This window comes from Lytechinus pictus, chromosome 19 (assembly GCF_037042905.1).
Source record: "Lytechinus pictus isolate F3 Inbred chromosome 19, Lp3.0, whole genome shotgun sequence".
Lineage (NCBI taxonomy): Eukaryota > Metazoa > Echinodermata > Echinoidea > Temnopleuroida > Toxopneustidae > Lytechinus > Lytechinus pictus.
In genome coordinates this window covers 1,378,178-1,399,455 of record NC_087263.1, presented here as the reverse complement: position 1 = coordinate 1,399,455, position 21,278 = coordinate 1,378,178, and the positions used below count along the sequence as shown (strand labels likewise).

Genomic DNA, 21,278 nt, shown 5'->3' with positions numbered 1-21,278 from the left:
CACATAGATTTTGGTTGTAAATTATCAAAAGTAGGATATAAAACAAACAAGTGGAATGCCTCTGGCCGTCTCACCTGCATCACGCGATTCAATATAGCAGCAGTGCTGATTTTGAAAACTACTATAACTCGCACAAGATGTTCAGTGATACTTGGTTACTCGTATTTCCACGTTTTATGAATTAGACCAATACACTTATAGAGATATGATGGCAATTCAACAAATACCCCCAACGTGGCCAAAGTTCTTTGACCTTACATGACCTTTGACCTTGATCATGTGACCTGAAACTCGCACAAGATGTTCAGTGATACTTGATTACTCTTATGTCCAAGTTTTATGAACTAGACCAACACACTTTCAAATTTATGGCTGTAATTCAACAAATACCCCAATTTGGCCAAAGTTCATTGACCCTAAATGACCTTTGACCTTGATCATGTGACCTGAAACTTGCACAGGATGTTCAGTAATACTTGATTACTATTATGTCCAAGTTTCATGAATCAGATCCATAAACTTTCAAAGTTATGATGGTAATTCAACAGATACCCCCAATTCGGCCAAAGTTCATTGACCCTAAATGACCTTTGACCTTGGTCATGTGACGTGAAACTCATGCAGGATGTTCAGTGATACTTGATTAACCTTATGTATAAGTTTCATGAACTAGGTCCATATATTTTCTAATTTATGATGACATTTCAAAAACTTAACCTTAGGTTAAGATTTTGATGTTGATTCCCCCAACATGGTCTAAGTTCATTGACCCTAAATGACCTTTGACCTTGGTCATGTGACATGAAACTCAGGCAGGATGTTCAGTAATACTTGATTAACCTTATGGCCAAGTTTCATGAACTAGGTCCATATACTTTCTAAGTTAAGCTGTCATTTCAAAAACTTAACCTCAGGTTAAGATTTGGTGTTGACGCCGCCGTCGCCGCCGCCGCCGCCGCCGTCGCCGTCGGAAAAGCGGCGCCTATAGTCTCACTCTGCTATGCAGGTGAGACAATATACCAGGCGTTTCATTCGAAAGCATAGTGGGAATTATTAATCCTCGGTTGGACTGGCAAAACTACTATATTTCCCTCGGGGCTTTGCCCCTCGGGAAAAATAGTAATTGCCAGACCAACCTCGGATAAATTATTCCACTATACTTTCTCAAAGCCTGATATATTTGTTTACTATACCCTACCCTTAAAATAACCCTCAGCATAACATAAAACCCTATTGCAACTACATGTAACCTGAACCTTACATCTTAGCAAATTTAAGCCCGGAGCAATTGATGCAGGAGCAAATGTTGTGCCACCATTTATACAGATCTACACAATACTGTTTACACAGTGTGGAGAATTTGGAAAAATGCTATCTGAAGCATCAATTTATAATCTGTGGCAACCCCCAAAATCATAGAAAAAGTTTGACCTTTGAAAAATATCTGGTGATGACAGTCATCGAATAAAGAAGCCTACCCAGGACAAAAGTAATTGAGCATTCTTACCTTCTGGTTCTGTTTCTTGCGGTGTCATCGTCGCAAACATATCCTTGGTCTGGAGGATCTCCTCTTTGATGACGACGTCCATCGGGCCCTGCATCTGACGGACAACAATGACCACCATCATGACGCTGACGATGATGACCAGTAGCTGTGTGCTGATACAGGACCGTACGTCCCGCAGGACTGCCTTGCGTACCCCCACCAACATGGCTCGAAGAAGCACCCGAAGGCAACGCATGGGATCAGACAGACTGCCTTAAAATCCACTCAACCTAGTGGAAACAAACATGAAAATAATTAAAAACATAAAATTGCAGTGGTCACTCAAGGTTCCATGGCTTTTGCTCCAGCGACAATTGCTCCTAATGGAATGACCAACTTCAACCCTGGATTTAACACTTATACCATATGATCTCAAACCTAACCTTAAAATGAGCACTAAGCCTACATCTTAGACGAAATAAAGTCCGGAGCAATTGTCACTGGAGGAAATGTCATGTCATTGTTATTATACATTATCTACACAACATAGAATTTACAAGTACCTTACATAATCTGGGGCCCGTTGCAGAAAGAGTTGCAATCAAACGCAACTTGATTTTCAACCAATCAACAGTGCGCATTTTGATTGATTTTTTGACTTGCGTTGAAACACAACTTTTTCTGCAACGGACCCCTGAAATGAAAAGAAGCAGGAATAATAGCCATTGTGCAGAAGACCATTTAATTCTGCTTTAAAAACAATGACCCCCAAAACCAAATCACCTACCGAGTGGCCATTTTCTTCACCTTGCTCGGGAAAAACAGTCTTACACCACAGATTAGAAATGAAGAACATGGAACATACATGTATATGTCATGTGTCAGGCTTTAACACTTGTAAGAAAAACTAATTGAGAAGAGCAATACCAATATGAGCGAGAGATCAAAGTGTGAGATAAGCCATATATGTGTGACGGTAAGTCTTCCCACATCTATGAGGCTGTTCTCACTACGTTCCTAAAACTAGTTTACTGGGAACCGGTTCAGAAAGCCAGTTTGGAAGATCGCTTTGCTAGCGTTCTCACTTGATCACACGAAAGTGGTTTTCAAAATCACTTCACGTAAAGCGCTCTTGTTGCTATGGAAACGCTCTCAGTGGGGTGACACGTTTCGCGCGAAATTCGAAACCGCAGCATAGGCATTCTACACCTGTCGTGTGGAGTAGCGCGCTCAAAATGTGCGAAGATCGCTTCCCGAAGAACGGTTGTGTCCTCACTTACGCTAAAACCACTTTTCCGATTCGAAGCGATCTTGAAAACTACATCGCGAGGTGGTCTTCCAAACTGGTTTGGAAGAGCGCTTCCAAGAGCGCTTCGACCGTTCTCACTTAGCGTTAAACTAGTTTCCACTAAACTAGTTTAAGGAACTGAGTGAGAACAGCCTCAAAAAAGCAAACTGATATGGACGCGTTCACACCCATTAGACCACAAAAACACCTAGGCCCCGTTGCATAAAAGTTATCATTATGGTAACTTTGCCATCCAATGGTAACTACCATGGTAACACTGATCAACAGCCAATCAGAATCAAGGATTCCATACAAGCAAACATTGAATGGCAAAGTTATCATTATGGTAACTTTGCCATTCAATGGTAACTACCATGGTAACACTGATCAACAGCCAATCAGAATCAAGGATTCCATACAAGCAAACATTGAATGGCAAAGTTATCATTATGGTAACTTTGCCATTCAATGGTAACTACCATGGTAACACTGATCAACAGCCAATCAGAATCAAGGATTCCATACAAGCAAACATTGAATGGCAAAGTTACCATAATGGTTGCGACAGGGCCCTGTAATTATGTATAACAGTTTATTCAGGCCTCGTAATAACACACTGTGCACATTTAAAAATTTGGTTAAAGGTAAATGCTAGTTTTGGTAACGATATCAAAATGAGTTCGTACAGAATCCAATGAAATGACCTCCAAAGTGTCTGTTTGTATAAATAAAACGCATGTGCCAAAGGATTCTGGAAGAAATTGTGTAATTGCTGAGAAATCAGCAAATAAGCACAGGATTCGGGTAGAGCGTCGGGCGCGACGCTCAAAGCAATAATTATACACTGTCCCACGTGCGCTTATCTGTGTTGGGGAAGTTCAGTCTGAACATTTTTCAGCGTAGATTTCAAGATTTCACAAAGTTCAGTTTATGTAACTGTACCAGATCTAGATCCTCGATGATATACTGACAATTAAGCCTGGTTTTACAGACTTTCTCATGAAATCAGTGTTTACTGCAACTACTGGAATTTCTCTTTAAACTTTATTTTCAATTGGTCTAATGCTAGTTCCTCCAATGACCAACCCCTCTACTATCATTTGGTCTACCATCAGTTCCTGTTCCTCTACATGGTCTAATTGCTATTTCGTCCACTCACCATTTCGTCTAATAACTAGTTGGTCTTACAGCCATTTAGTCCATATCCCATTTGGTCTAATTGGGCATAAAAGACAAACTAGTCATGAGACGAAATTGTCAAAGACCAACTGGTGATTACAAAAAGTGATTATTGGACCAAATGGTAATTGGACAAAACAGTTGTTAGGCAAAATGTTGATGGACGGAATAGCATTAGACTAAATAACAGCAGACCATGTGATGAGTAAGAAATAGACAAACTAGCAATTTACCAGTACTTTCAAGCATTCACGCCTGCTAATTAAGTTTTTATTTTGTAGTGTACACGAATGTAGTACCATACTCAAGAGAGGGACTTTCTCCAAGCCTCATAAAGGTCTCAATGTTCTTGCATCCTTTCAGCCTTGTTTGTTAATTCAAATTTTGTTTGTGAATCGTTGGTTCAAGACCTTATTCAGAGTGAATTCATCTGTTGTTTTTTAATCTTCTGATGATTTGATGTTGTCTTTTGTTTTCTCTCCTTTGTAAAATTGTAATACTACATACTGTATCTTGCCTTGTTATTTACATTGTGATGAATTGTACAGTATTGTCTGAATCATTATCAGAGTTTAATGTCTTGAGACATATTTTTTTTAATTAAAAAATATTTTGAAATAATCATTTTATGTTTATTGTTGTCATTTTTTTCAAGCAATCTGCTTATAATGACAGTCCTTCTCCTGCAAAGTTCATAACTTTTTTTGTCGGTAGTAGATCATATATTTAGAACGAATTTCTATTTAGTATTTTTTTTTGTTTATGAAAATATACATGTACCAGTAATTTCATACCAAAATCAATTTACAGATATATTATGTTCATTACTTGTATACGAATGTTATGAATGCAGAAGAAAACAATAAATCAAATCAAATGTTACACTCAAGGCAGAAGGCTTCCATTGTCACAGTAACTACGACCCCCATTCTCATAATACCGTCCTAAAACTGGTTTACTGGAAACTAGTTCAATGTTTAAATGAGAAGATGAGAATGGTTAAAGCTGTATTGGAAGCAATCTTCTAAACCGGTATGGAAAACACCTCGCAATGTACGGTAGTTTTCAAGATAGCTTTGCCTTGTTAAACTGGTTATTGGAAATAAAACACAACCGTTCTTCAGGAATCGATCTTTGCACATTTAAACGCACTAATACTCCACACACTGAGTGTCAAATTTCTCTGAGTTCTTATTATTCAAGGGGATTTCCATGTTGATGGCTACATTGTGAATTCCAGATTTTCAGAGAAGGTAAAAAAATGTATTTTTCCTGAGAAGGGTGTAAAGGCACCTGTTATGAGGAGTACGATGTTCAATATTTACATATATAGCTTGGATAAAGAACAAATCATACAAAACAAATAGAGTTTGATTTCTCCTTGACACATGAAGGTGACCCCTATTGATCAACATAACCCGTTTGGTTTTCAAGAGCAAATTTACATTATCTTAAAGAATTTCAAAAATGCTCATTTTAAATTTATTGATCAATGCAAAAATAAGAATATGTAAAAAGACACACTAAAAATAAGGTTCCATGACATTTCCTCTGGTATGAATTCCTAAATCAAATGGCCATCTGTAACCCTGGGTTAAACATTGCTTGTATAACAGTATACCCTACCCTAAACCTAACTCTAAAACCTAACATAAAACCCTTGTGCAACCCTAATCCTAACCCTAGATCTTAGACAAAATTAAGCCCTGAGCAAATGTCACAGGAGCAAATCATGTCGCCAAAGCAAATGTCGTGTCACCCTGCAATCTCACAGTGCATTTATTTTCTCTTTAAAGTCAATATCCACTTTTCAATATATTATCACTATTAAACGTTCAATGACCTATAACATGCATGATGCCAGTTCCAACAAGAAAAACATACTGTATATAAACAACATGGTGCATAGTCCATGAAGATATCTATATGTACACATGTACATGTAGTGTGTCTTAAGTTAACATTATGAAGTCAAAATAAGAGGACTAATAAAAAAAAAATCTAGGTACTAGGTATATGGGCAATTCCATGGAAAATGTTCACTTTAGAGAAAAAATAAAGTTTCAGATTTCACTTAAGCAGTCAAATTTTCTTAAAAAGTAATCTATAAAGTCTCAATTTCCAATAGAAAAATCGCAATATTGATAAAATTTTGTAGTTTTTTCCATCATCAAAAAAATAGAATAGTAAATTGCAAAATGTAAAAAATGTGGCTATTTTCAAACAATTCATGTTTCCTGTCTCTACTAAAAGCAAACAAGGTCCCAGAGGTCTCTTTTAACTTTGAATAGTTGATTAATGTTTAAATCAACAGAAAATCATCGTTAAATTTTATGCCATTCATCAATTTTAGAGAAATCTGTCTTCAGATTTGTGTGATTTCTTTACCATTATCAGTGTCATGTCCGTTACGTTTTTCACTTAAAGTTTTCATAGCTTACAGGAAATTTGTCTAAAGGTACCGCAGATTCAGATTCTATGTTAGAATTAAACCCCCTACCATGTGTAGCAATCATTTTCCCTTACCACTTCTCATTTTCATAAAAATGGCGTAACGGACATGACAATTTGCGTAACGGACATGACGCCTTATATATGACAAAAGGCAGCATTTACAAAAACAAAATATTAGGCTCAGTGTCACAGACTAAGGTCAGTCTCAATTGCTTGAGGATAGCTGGATGTAATAACTCCTAGAATCTGCATGTCATTCAAGCTATTTTTAGAAGTTGGTGAATGATGAAAGTTCAGCTCTTGTTCTGGTATATTTTTCTGAGAATTAACGGTATGCAACATAATATTAGGATAAGATGCAGCTAGATCTGGCAACATACTCAGATCACAATCTGCATCATTTGTGTTTGAACAATACAATTGATTATCTTAGGTGTTTGCACTGACAGTTTGGAGCATGATAAAACTCCAACTTGTGAATTCATGAGATCATTGATGATATTGCTTCAAAGTATCTGACTTTCACCAACCTCTACTTCTTCAGTGATGGCACGGGCTCACATTTAAAAACAAGTTTGTATTCAGATATCTGTGATACATGATGTAGCACTATGAATCCATGAATCTACAGTGGCACTTCTTTGCAATATCACAAAGTAAAGGGGCTGTGAAAGGAATGTGGCGCGATCAATAAATTATGTCATCATAGTATTTTGGTCAGCCATAATCACGATTTGAATGATGTATCTTCATTTGTACACAAGCAGCGCGGACAATGCAACGAAATTAGATACAGCCACATTTGTCAGCAAGCAAGATCGTAAGATTTAGAACATCCAAGATTTGATGAAAGGATGATAATACTCAGGATGATATTTATTTTGAACGAAAAAAAATCTCAGTAAGCGATTTACAAACATTCCGATTACCTTTCAACTCATACATCATCGATAATGAAAGACTTGTTTCCAGGTACTGCTATTAAATTCTAAAATACTTTTTAATATCATTTTTTTTTTATCTTAAAACTGACATTAATACTAGTACATATTCTTTATCATGAAATTCATTTCATAATATGTTCATCTTGGATTTATACAGGTCTGGTACATTCTGTTTTCTTCTCACAAAAAATAAGATTTGGTCTTCTCAGTGTGCCGTAGTGGTACGATAAACATTGTATTCTATATAAAATTATCATGTAGGCTATAGCTATTAAATTAATGATACCTGCCAATAATATCTACATATTTTTCTTAAGAATGTTAGTAAAGGTACTTTGCTGTTACATAATTACATTCATTATTCATATTTCTTTCATTTTGAAACTAAGAAGTGCTGATGAAGTTCACTTCGTAAGGGTGTCATGTCCGTTACGCTAGTGTATATTATCAAATAGTAAGCCATGAATAAAAAATAATCTTTACAAACAACTTTTTCTCCTTTAATTAGGTGTGGCGGATGGTAGTAACTGGAAAATACTCATTATCTGTTGTTAACTGGTGTAAAATAAATTTTTCTAAATATTTTTTGTTTTATAAATATTGTACGAAAAGACCCCCTCTCAAATTGCAAAATAATAGGAGATATTACAGATTACCAGTTATGATGTGTGTCTCTAACCTCTAGCCTTAACATGTAAACAATTAGACTTGTACCATATCTTGTAATAAAATAATTATATTTCCTTACAAAAAGTGGACGAAACTGTCATGTCCGTTACGCTTCGTGTGTCATGTCCGTTACGCTACATTTTCAGCTATGAATACAGAATGCACTGCAAAACTGTTGTTAAACACCATTTTATGGATAGAGCATGATCTTAAGGTTAAATTAACACCAAAGTCAGGTGCATGCAATCTAAGAATTCACAGGAATTTTGATAAGCAATAGGAGGTAAAAATGCTTCGTCCATTTCGTGTCATGTCCGTTACGCTCACAAAGAGTGCAATTTCTCCGCAACTGTTCAATGAAACGATTTGAAATTTCATGTGTATGTAACTGATACTTAAATGTGTCTGATAAGCTCAGTAAAAATTATCAAAAGACTGCTAATTCTACTGTATAAACCTTTGAATTAAAAAAATTTGTCTGAACGTCATGTCCGTTACGCTGGAATTGACCATATACAAAATGTATATAAACCAGAATATGACAAAAACTATAGACAAGAGAAATTCATGAAACCATGAATAACAGATGGATAGTCAAAATGGCAATTTCTTTTCAGTCTTCTGAATCATATTTAATAGAAGATATCAATAGAATATTTTGTTTTTTTCTTTATACCATATTTGAAATCATTTGCATAATTTTTTTACAATCTTGAAAGAAACTCTGTGCGTTCTCTATGGGAACAAAGTGTCCCATACGTATTAACACCTCCTCTCCAACTTAAACAAAGGCTAACAAAAGACTAAAATCCCTTTAAGGGAAGTTCACCCGAAGAATAATTTGTTTTAAAATAATATAAACATATTGGTGAAGGTTCAAGAAAATTCCATTAAAGATTTATGAAAGTTATAGAGAGAGAGAGAGAGAGAGAGATCTTTTGAAAATGAGATTGTAGAGATGCCAAGTTCATAGACCATGGGTCCGTTTCATAAAGAGTTACAACTGTTGCAACTTTGCCATTATTGTAACTACCATGGAAACCTTGATTTTGATTGGCTGATGAGCGATGTTGCCATGGTAGTTGCCATAATGACAAAGTTACCATAGTTGCAACTCTTTATGAAACGGGCCCCAGCAATGCACGAGACAAAGTAGGGAACCATGACAGCGGCGTGAGATACATCAGGCAAGGCATTGCGACTGCAACTGTCTGAGTACACAGGGGTGATCGAGGATTTTCCAAAGGGGGGGGGCACATTTTCATTTTCCCTTCCCCCCCCCCCCCCCCCCCGAGGAAACATTTGACAAGAAAAAAAAATATTTCAAACTTGTCTTTTAACAGGATTTTGATAATACAAATTTCAATTGTGCATCTCAAAAGGGGTGGGGGCACAGCCGGTCTGAATGAGTACATGAATCTACATGAAGATAGGCTTTGACGAAGGCATGAGAAAGAGACTGTACAATGTACTTCCAATTATTGAGCATGCGCCAGCTTAGCTCAATAAAGTAATGGGGTCCCCCAAAAATGTGCAAAAAATGAAGAAATGTAATTTTGCTCCTATTTTACAATTGTTCTCACAATTTTGGATCGTTTCTTCAAAATGAACAATAAAATATATACCGCACTGAATTTGCACAAAAATCAAGTTGATGGAGTTCCTTGAACATGCGGCTCAAGCATGGGTGTCGGTCCGAAGGGGGAGGGGGTACATGTATACATTACCAGTCACAACTCTTGGACTACCTGTTTACCTGTTTTGGACTCCACTGAATCTACTGTTCTCTGGTGAAACAAGTAAACAGGTAGTCAAAGAATTTTGACTGGTACTGTATATCCCCACCCCAATATTTCAGATGGGGGGATGGCCTCTGTTATCATCCCCACAAATAATTTAAAGTTGAACAATATATTTTAAAGGTAAATGCTAGTTTTGGTAACGATATCAAAATGAGTTCGTACAGAATCCAATGAAATGACCACCAAAGTGTCTGTTTGTATATAAATAAAACGCATGTGCCAAAGGATTCTGGAAGAAATTGTGTAATTGCTGAGAAATCAGCAAATAAGCAAAGGATTCGGGTAGAGCGTCGGGCCCGACGCTCAAAGCAATAATTATACACTGTCCCACGTGCGCTTATCTGTGTTGGGGTAGTTCAGTCTGAACATTTTTCAGCGTAGATTTCAAGATTTCACAAAGTTCAGTTTATGTAACTGTACCAGATCTAGATCCTCGATGATATACTGACAATTAAGCCTGGTTTTACAGACTTTCTCATGAAATCAGTGTTTACTGCAACTACTGGAATTTCTCTTTAATACAATGAATCATATGATCGTAATACTAATAATATATTAATACTATTATCATTACTATTATTATTAACTATGATTATTGTTATCATCATCATAGTCATTATAAAATGAGTATTATCATCATATCATCATCACCATGGGCATCATAGTGATAATTAAAGGACAAGTCCACCCCCACAAAAAGTTGATTTGAGTAAAAAGAGAAAAATCCAACAAGCATAACACTGAAAATTTCATCAAAATCGGATGTAAAAAAAGAAAATTAAGATATTTTCAAGTTTTGCTAAATTTCACTATTTCAGTTATATGCACATCCTGGTCAGTATGCAAATGAGGGAACTGATGTCATCCACCCACTATTTCTTTTGTATTTTATTTTATGAAATATTCTAATTTTCTTCTCATTAAGTTAAACAATGATTAATTCCTCCCTGAACATGTGGAATGAGCATTGTTTAATACTATATGGTTCAGTCAAGCTGGTCCTTATTGTCAAATATGTAAAAAATGAAATGTTGTATAATTCAAACAATAAAAAACAAAAGAAATAGTGAGTGATGGACATCATCGACTCTCTCATTTGCATATCGCTGAGTTGTGCATTTAACTGTTTTGTGAAAAATAAGCAAAAGTTAAAAATGTCATAACTTTCTTATTTTACATCCGATTTTGATGAAATTTGCAGCGTTATGTTTGTTTGATTTTTCTCTATCGATTCAAATCAATAATTTTCTGGGGTGGACTTGGCCTTTAATAATGATAATCAATGATTATCGCGATGGTAGCGATCCCCATAATAAGGGACTCATTCATGGGTATCAATCACGGATTGGGGGTGAGGGTGAAAGAGGTCTGCCAATGACTCCTAGCAAACATTATGGTATTTTCCCACAATCATAATTAAATGAAAATTTGAGCTCACTACCAAATGATTTCAAACAAAATGTCTCTTTTCTTTTAATACGAATCTCAATTTGATCCAAAAATTCTAAGCAAAACCAAGAGTTTGCTTGATTCTAAATTTCTGCAAAACAAACTGAAAAGCAAAGAATATCATCTAGAATATAAAAGCCTAGCTAAAAGACTTCTTATAGAATTTAAAGTCAGGGCAGAACTGTTCCACGCAACATGGGGAATTTACTAGATGCAAAGAAGACAAGCACAATTCAGCTTGTTTCTTCCACTTTAACCCTAACTAGGCCGGGCTTTTTTGGCTGTTCTGTGGCGGGGGGGGGGGGGGGGGGGGGGTTGATTCAACCCCCCCCCCTGAGATCTTGGCCGCCGATCGCCGCAAAAATTTGCACGCTGGTAGTGTGCGATGTAATCTACAAGGCTGTATGGTAGAATTTTCCAAAATAATGAGATTTTATTTTATATGAATTAATTATGCTAATTTATGCATAAATCATACTTTTTGCTCTTATTCACTAAATAAAGCTCCTAGAATGCTAATTTTTGGTAAAAATATTCCTTGTAGCATTCTTAACAATGGCAATTGAAAAAACTTTGGTTTGGAAATCAATTTCTTATGTATTTTATTGTTTTATGAATTTCTTATGTAATTATATGTTTTTCAACCTTTTGTTTTTCTTTGTTTTTTTCACCAGATTTATTGCACAACCTTTTTGAAGCATAATTATGCTAAAATCCATTGCTTTCAGCTGTTTAAAGTAAAAATAATCATATCTTTATGAATAAGATGAGAAAACTCAATTTGCATTGACTTTGTACACAAAATCACGTTTTGGAACAATTTTTGGTCTGACATGCACTTACAAAATGTTGCGTAATTTCGGAACCGCGTACCCGGGCATCGTAAATTTGGTCTTAAAAGATGCGCGAGACTTAAAAGTATAAACTCTGAGAGTGACGTGGTCAAAAAAATTCGCGCGGCGGAATGATCGCAGAAAATGTTGAGGGGGGGGGTTGATTCAACCCCCCCCCCGGCCATTTTAGGGTTAAAAAGCATAAAATAAAGTTTCTGACCCTACTTTGGGATGATAATTGATATACATGTTTTGCAGAAGAATTATTATCTTGTCAACGACAATAAAATACAGTCTATCCCGATTCCAATGCGTAAAACCAAGCAAAGTATTCAAAACAGTTATCTAGTTATTTTTTTAACAAGGAACTTCCTTTGGAAAATGGTTGAAATAAAAAAGTATCCATGATGCATTTTATGGTGAATCAAACAAACAGGATGATGGAGGTGACCATACTGAAATATCATAGGCAGAAATGACACTCTGCATCAAACAAATCCTCAGCTCAAATTGTGAAAGAAGACAAGCACATTTCAGCTTATTTCATTCACTATTAAAATGAGCCACAACCACACACAAAATTATGAAAATTCAACTCAGAATCATTCAAATATGATACAAGCAAAACATGGGAAGGAGACTAAAATCTTGCAATCACATTTATCCTCTCACTCTCAGTCTTTACTTTACGGGTCAATATGTAAACCCCAGAAAATATATCTTAGGCCACTGAGATTATTGGAATTGTAACTCTAATCTCTCTCTCTCTCTCTAAAAAAAAGAAAAAAAGCTGAATTTATCACATATGGTGCTTGGTACACTGAGAATTTTAAGTACCGAAAAACTTGTTAAAACATTAATCCCTCTTGTTAGAAAGCTCTTCTTTTATATAATATCTCATAGATCTTCAATCAACAACCATATCGTTTTCGGGAAGTAATCCCCCTATTGATTGCTTATTCCTCAGTTTTTTGTTTCATATGTATTTAAATGTTTTTTTTTCTTTCTTTCATAGAAAAAAGGAATGAATATAAAAGAAATAAGAAAAATAATATTCTTAGCAATCAGTTAAAAAATCACCACCACCACCACCATCACATGTAAAATAGTTTTTATGCCTAGCCCTTGTCTTTTCTTTGTATAGTGTCTTTGATATGAAGATAATTCATGCGCCCTCTTTAATGACATGTCTTTAGCTAAGTGAGTTTAAGTAGATGAAAAATTTGGGAAATAGAAGCAAGCTCCGTATTTTGTCAAAGAGAAGAAAAATCAACGCTTAAATGATGCTATTTGAGGGATATTCATCATATCACTAGGGGGAATAGCACTAGCTCACTGCAACCATCCACCCAAGGGTTCATTACATGCCGCCGCACACAGAAAAATCAAGCCATAGAAGTCGTGTGTTGTGGACACCAGAAGTGAGATCACAGCACGTGCGACCCACTAGTTAGATATCCACTGCCAAATGCGGTTCATGGTGCGAGGTTAGTATAATACTAACCTCGCAATACGTGTGAGTGGCAACCATCCTGCCTGTGGGGAATCTACAGGTAGCACTATGGTATGCCAATGCTGTACAGAGCACACACTTTAAAAAATCATTAAAATATCACTTTTGTGACCAAAATTACTAATTTCCATACAGTTGCAATTTTTAGTAACTTGGGAATAATTTTTGTATTCACCAGAGCACTCAAAAACTTGAATTTTGGGCATATTTTGTGTATGCCCTCTATTGGTGGAAAGTAATATAAGAAAATTCTCATTTTTCAATCTCTATTTTTAATTAAGAAAAAAATAATTTAAAATTAAAGAATCAAATTTACTTAATCAAGCATTTGTCCCAAAGAAAAAGAGAAAATATGCCAAACATTGCCACCCTTATTTTGCCACACATGGAGATTTAACAGAGAACAAGGTTATATCACAACCTTGTTCATTGAATGAGTGGGGGAATACACTTCACATCGCATCGTTTGGTAAGTTTCGTAGAACTAGTCTAGTAGTAGGACTTTATTTTATTTGATAAAACCTCTTCTGAAATTCGAGGGAGTTTGTTGCAGTTTAGGGCAAGACTTCCATATATGTCCCCTCCACTAAAATTGAAAAAAAAAATATGGAGGTTTATCAAGAATTATCTAAGAGATTTAGGAAGGAAAAGTCGGATACATACCAAAATATGGCTTTATTCCGTCAAAATCTTGAGTGTGTGTAATTGACAATGGCATCGGTTTATTTAGTCAGAAAAATAAATACCCAATACTATTGGAGAGTAGACTAGTCGTAATATCAGTTGATAACCGTTATGAAACCCATGGCTTTCAACGATTCCTGCTAGCACAGTGAGTAAGGCGACAGACTGAAGATGCCTCGATTAGCAGCGAGAGGTTCAAATCCAAGCTCCAACCGGAAGAAGAAAAAAAGAAGGAAAGGAAGGTTTTTTTTAGAGAAGTACATGTAGATCAGGGGCCTGTTGCATGACGAGATGAGCGATACGAAGGAATGTCCTAGGACCATTCTTCCGAGATAGGAAGATTGGCGACAAATCAGCACTTTCCGTTCCATGAGGGCAATTTTGTCTTCCAAGTCCGCGACATCGTTTAATATCGATAGTATCAGAAAAATATTTAGTCTTCATCGTCACCTGAACCTTTTATTTCAGAATGACGATTTTTCATAAAATCATATATTTCCATAAATGAAGATCAAATAATGTTTTATTTATTACGGATTGTAGAATTAATGTATGGAGCTTACTTTATGAGGTAAACGGAGAAAAAAATTTAAAGATTAAAAAACAAACTGGATGAAATCAAAATTTTCATTATTTCCCTTAAGCAGAACACGGTGTCCTTTTAGAGACACCTTTCATTGATATTTCAACGAAAGGGACCCTTGTCCGACATAAAAATTGAACTAACTAAGCAATTTCGACATTGTATTAGTTAAATATTCTGATTTTTTTATAGAATACTTATTTATAATGATAATTTTACAAATTATGCGTTAAATGTTATTCGTTGAGGTAAAAATATGGTTTGAATGGAGTAAACAATATCAATGTGTCTGATTATTTGAGACTAAAAAGGAAAATATGAGAGGCTGCATGTGAAAAATCTAATTTATTTATTTTATTTGTCAGATATCACGCAAGAAATAAAAATGTGAGTGTTTAGAGTATAAACATACCTTTGCATGATGAGTAATCGAAGACAAGCAAAATATGAAAATTGCTGCAAACATGTCCAAGTGGGTAAAGTAGTGCTTTGCAATGATAAAACAGAAAAAATATGTGAAATCAATCCGCAATGGAAAAAATATAATTTTCAGAAACAATGCTAAAAATGACAACGATCATAAACGCTGGTCATATTTAAAGTTAATAACTCTATGGAAGTTTATATAAGAATATAAACTTTTAGAAAATGAAAAATATATATGCTCAACATTTCAAAGTTAAGGAGTCGAGACTACATTATTGCTTTAACATGACATAGGGGCCAATATAGGGCCTAGCCTATACGATTCAATTAATCAATTATTGAATTAACTATTTTTACTGCTGATTTTTTGTTTGTTTCACTTCATCATATCAAGTAAGCAAAAATATAATTTTCAATGATTAAAACTAATCTCAGCAAAAAAAATGTCATTATGAAAATGAAATAAAATAAATGATTTAGCATGTTTATTAACATCTTAGTTTTGTATTGTATCTGTTTATTTTTTTTTTTGCTTAACGTTATAAACACGTTTTTTTACTATTCATAAATTCTTTAAAATGTTTTGTTTTCATGTTGTTTATCTAATGAGATCGATTGCCGTCCATTTCGATATTTCCAGTTTAATTGAAAAAAAAAACTGGAAAGGGGGGGGGGGGAGACAGGAGGGAAAATAAAAGAATACATATTAAAAAAAAATATTTGGGCCTAGATTGACCCCGGAGTTGTTAAAATGACATCCGTTTTGAGTCGTCTTGCAGTGAAAGACGACCTGATATTATACCCCCATATAAAGAATAACTTGGCGCCATCAGATATAAAATGCATCTGAGTGCAATCAAATGACCCCCCAAAAATAATTAAAGGTGTCAGTGTGGCTTGCCGTAAACGCATATTCTCTCAATGCTGACGGTGGCGGGCGGTGTGCAAAGAAGATCATGCCTACGGCTACGTAGGACTAGCCTGGAGGCGTCTGGGGAGTAAAAGTCATATACTCTACGTATGGTTACTCCACTGACGCCTGGGATCCCAAGCTATATTCACACACGTACGGGTACAAAACCTGAAACTTTCACCCCCGAGATTTCTACTTTCCCTCTAAAAGATCTAGCCCTAAAACATGTACATGGGGTTCAACTTCATTTCCAACATTTCTGCGATATTGATTACATTTTTAAAGAAGAATTCATTAAAAAAACAAGAGAAATGTTATGAAAAGATGGGAAGAGCTTACGGCCGTGTTTACGTCGCCCTCTTGATTTCTTTGTCTTCCGCTTGGCGACAGCACGCAATCGCGCGATTTGCGTGCTGTCGCCAAGCGGACGCTCGCGTCCGTAACGTTGGGGAAGCACGATAAGAAACAAGATGGCGGCGTAAACATCGGGCAAGTCTCTTCTGTCTTTTCACAATATTTTTTCATTTTTTTTAATGAATTCTTGTTTAAAAATAACGAGAGCGTAGAAATGTTGGAAATGAAGTTTTATCCCATGTACATGATTTAGAGCTAGATCTTTTTCTAAGTTTTAGAAGGAAAGTAGAAATCTCGGGGGCGAAAGTTTCAGGGTTTCAGGTTGGGGTGAGCATTTCTGCCCGTTCACCCTTTTGAGATTTATAGTAAACATTTTGGAATTAAATATGTTGTTAATACTAGTTATGTGCCCCCCCCCCTCATGAGAATCACGTACAGCATTATTTGTAATGGGGATATTTCGTTCATATTCTTTTCTCTTTTTGGCCTTTTTTTTTTATTGCCAAATTCAAAATTTTACTGGGAACAAATTAACAATATGACTTTCTATACATCACTTTTAGGGACAAACTTTTTTTATGGGGGTGGGGGTTGGGGGCTTGCCAAATATAATCAATGGTGGAAAAAATGACCTTCTTTTAAGTGACAACTTTATAAAACAAGTGGAATGCCTCTGGCCGTCTCACCTGCATCACGCGATTCAATATAGCAGCAGTGCTGATTTTGAAAACTACTATAACTCGCACAAGATGTTCAGTGATACTTGGTTACTCTTATTTCCACGTTTTATGAACTAGACCAATACACTTATAGAGATATGATGGCAATTCAACAAATACCCCCAACGTGGCCAAAGTTCTTTGACCTTACATGACCTTTGACCTTGATCATGTGACCTGAAACTCGCACAGGATGTTCAGTGATACTTGATTACTCTTATGTCCAAGTTTTATGAACTAGACCAACACACTTTCAAATTTATGGCTGTAATTCAACAAATACCCCAATTTGGCCAAAGTTCATTGACCCTAAATGACCTTTGACCTTGATCATGTGACCTGAAACTTGCACAGGATGTTCAGTAATACTTGATTACTATTATGTCCAAGTTTCATGAATCAGATCCATAAACTTTCAAAGTTATGATGGTAATTCAACAGATACCCCCAATTCGGCCAAAGTTCATTGACCCTAAATGACCTTTGACCTTGGTCATGTGACGTGAAACTCATGCAGGATGTTCAGTGATACTTGATTAACCTTATGTATAAGTTTCATGAACTAGGTCCATATATTTTCTAAGTTATGATGACATTTCAAAAACTTAACCTTGGGTTAAGATTTTGATGTTGATTCCCCCAACATGGTCTAAGTTCATTGACCCTAAATGACCTTTGACCTTGGTCATGTGACATGAAACTCAGGCAGGATGTTCAGTAATACTTGATTAACCTTATGGACAAGTTTCATGAACTAGGTCCATATACTTTCTAAGTTATGCTGTCATTTCAAAAACTTAACCTCAGGTTAAGATTTGGTGTTGACGCCGCCGCCGCCGTCGCCGTCGCCGCCGCCGCCGCCGCCGCCGTCGGAAAAGCGGCGCCTATAGTCTCACTCTGCTATGCAGGTGAGACAAAAATTGTCAAATTTTACGCGAGACAAAATGACCTTCGATCATTGCTATAGTTAAAACCTTTTTTTTTTTTTTTTTTTTTTTTTTTTTGGGGGGGGTTGCCAAATATCACGTGGACAAAATGACTTTCCCTTTTCTTATTTTTGTGGGGGGGGGGGGGGGCTTGCCGAATATTACGCGGACAAAATGACTTTCATTTTGAGTGACCATTTTTTTTTAACTTGTCAAACTTTACGCGAGACAATATAATGACCGGTTTTTTTTTTTTAGTAAGAACCTTTTTTGGGAGTTGTCAAATTTTACTTGAGAAAATTCACCCCGCCCCCCCCCCCTACTTAATTTGGAAAATCTTGGATGCGCCTCTATATAGTTTGAATCATAATGAAGATTAAGATCATGCGTATATATAGCTTACATCCACGGCAGAGGCGTAAACCGCTGGGGGCATGCAGGCTGGCCCTTGATCCCCGGTCCAGTGGATTTCACAAAAAAAAAAACGGGATAAAAGAAAAGGAATGAAGGAAGGAAAAGAAAGAAAGAAAGAAAGACAGAAAGAGAAAGGGAAGAGAAATAAAAGGCCATAAAAAAGCAAAAGGAAAGAAAAATGCATGCGAGAATAATTCCGAATGTTATGTCAAAATCTATTGCAAAATTGATATTTGTAATAAAAGTGACAAAGGTTTTGCTCGCTCGCCTCTTCATCTGGTAGGCGCGTAGCTAGGGGCGGTGCCCCCCGAAAAGGTCCCTCCCCCCAAAAAAAGATAAGGAGGGAATAGAGAAAATAAAAAGCGAAATGAGAAAAGGGGGATGTATATAACTTAGTTTATAATTGTTTTTCCTTTTTTTGGGGGGGAAGGGGTCAAAACATTAACGTTATGTTTTTCTATAAATAGGTCTAATTGCTAAATATCCAGAGTTATCGAGACCCACCTGCTGATATTGCACTGGGGGTACACGATGGAAGGGTTAGGCCTAGGGGCCCCCGAAAGTTCTACAACCAAGATAAAAAAGAAATGAAGGGAATTAATGAAAAGAAAAGGAAAAGTGTAAGTTAAGATATCTATCTCAAATTTAGATTTGCACGAAAAGTTTTTTTCTCGCTTGCTTCACTCGCTTGGAACATATAAAGCAACTTTATCCCCACGCGCCAAGTATGCCTACATTGGCCCTCTTTAGTCTTTCTTTCTTTTATTTTATTTTTTTTTACTCATCACGCTACCGTACTGCCACACACGGGTTTGCCCTAATGATCGTGGACAATCATAAAAAAAATCATTTTCATACCATGTGACTGGGAAATTTTTGGCTCCACCCCCCCCCCCCCCCTCTCGATCCCTGTATCGATTTTGACTTGATAGGGGCATATACCTGATGGAATTTGCTTCATTCAATATAAAATCATAACGGATAGAACGCCTTGAATACAGGCCAAACAGCCTAACGACATTGCCGTGTCACGTGACAACCAGTATTAAACGAGAATGTGCACAACCCTATGGCGACAAAATTTGCCGCAAAAGTTGAGCAAGTTCTGGACAAAAAGGCTTCAATACCCCAAGAAAAGACCAGGCGAGTACTATTTATACATTTTTTTCAATTTAGTAAGATCTAGAGTCTAATTTAAGAATAGATTTCGTCATGGAGCTCCATGGTAAGATCTAGTAATTTAAGTCCAACATTTAATTCGCGTGCACTCACTTTTTTAACACAGGAATTAATAGCCTGTCCCGTGGTCCGAGTTGTCCCGACCCCGACTTGGTGCTAGTTAGAGTGGTCTTTCCCAATTTAGCATGCGCCGTGCCTTCAATTTTCCTGTACATGGCGGCAGTAATGCATAATAATAATAATAATTCAATACTTATATAGCGCCTAACACAATTTCTCTAAGCGCTTGGGTGAGCCCAACTCAACTTCTCAAATCATGACATTAAATTTTGCATTTTTTTTATTTAAAAAAAATGCGACGGGAAAATCGATATGCGGGACTACACGAATCTCGCTTTACTTTGCGATTGCGGTTTGGTCAATATAATTCAACGCACACACCGTTACTAAACGTAGGTTTACAACTCAAATGAAATATTTAAGTAGTAAATATACCACTACAGTCATCAAAACATCATCTATATTTTACATAGTACAGAAACTTACAATTATTTTCAAGTGAATTTGCAATCAGTCACTCACTTCCTTCGTCACTCCATCAGAAACACCATTCCTATATGGTAAATAAAATTACTGCCATCTTGGGTCCAAGACAATATAGTTTTTGGGATGGCAAGGGGACTCGAGGGGATAAAGGAAGGGCAAAATCGCAAAAAAGGGGAAGAGAGAGAAATGAATAAGGAAAAGAAGGGAAAGGGGATGAAAAAAAGAGGGAGACAATGCGAGGAGGAAAATTTGAGAGAGAGAAAGAAAAATGGAAGGAAGAGGAAAAACGGAAGGAATTGGCCTTAATGAGGGTATCTACCCTGAGAAGAGAAGGACAAATGTATGGGAGAATGAGTGAATGAAGGAAAGGGAGAGGGCAGGGGAAATAAAAGGAAGGGGAAAGAAAGGAAAGGAAGTGAACCGGTGGAATGCACTGGGGAAAGGGAAATCAAAGAAAAAAAAAAGAAAGAACTGGATAAAAGAGAGATGGTACAAAAAAGTATAAAAAGCTATTTTTCACAAAATTGTGAATATAGGCAATTAAATAAAAAAAAATCAAAACTCGTGAATCTAATAAAAAGATTACGTATGGAAGTAAAAAGATGCAGGTGGATCCAGGGGGCAAAGCGGCATCCCCCCATGCGGATTATAAGTAGGGTTACTTTTAGACGACATACAGACGGTATCTTTTTTTCCTTTTTTTATTATTTTTTTTTTTACAAACAATATATACCCTGAAAATTAATTATATTTATCAATTACATCTTGCGATACTGATGTACCAGGATATAAACCATTAATTACCCTCCGTTCTTAACAATATTATATTTGAAGAGTTTAGTTGCAAAGGGCTTAGGTCCACTTTGGACCATTCCGAGAAAAACCATGTGTTTTTATTATCACTTACTGCAATATTC

General features: G+C 36.2%; 1 protein-coding gene and 1 long non-coding RNA gene across 2 annotated transcripts in view; both read right to left on the bottom strand.

The window, feature by feature from the left end:
* The window catches only part of LOC129283258 (sialidase-4-like), a 32,107-nt gene extending 29,724 nt beyond the window's left edge, over window positions 1–2,383 (bottom strand). Inside the window, exons 1-2 of the mRNA XM_064113658.1 lie at window positions 2,274–2,383; window positions 1,508–1,776 (exon numbers count right to left, since the gene is read on the bottom strand). Coding sequence (XP_063969728.1) covers window positions 1,508–1,742 — 235 coding nt within the window. The 5' untranslated portion in view covers window positions 1,743–1,776; window positions 2,274–2,383. The remainder of the gene's footprint in view (window positions 1–1,507; window positions 1,777–2,273) is intronic.
* Window positions 2,384–12,014: 9,631 nt separating this feature from the next.
* Window positions 12,015–20,434, bottom strand: LOC135157640 (uncharacterized). The gene is made up of 2 exons (XR_010296626.1): window positions 20,362–20,434; window positions 12,015–15,371 (listed from the first exon to the last, which is right to left on the bottom strand). It is a non-coding gene; the product is annotated as an uncharacterized LOC135157640 (long non-coding RNA).
* Between the last annotated feature and the right edge of the window lie 844 nt (window positions 20,435–21,278).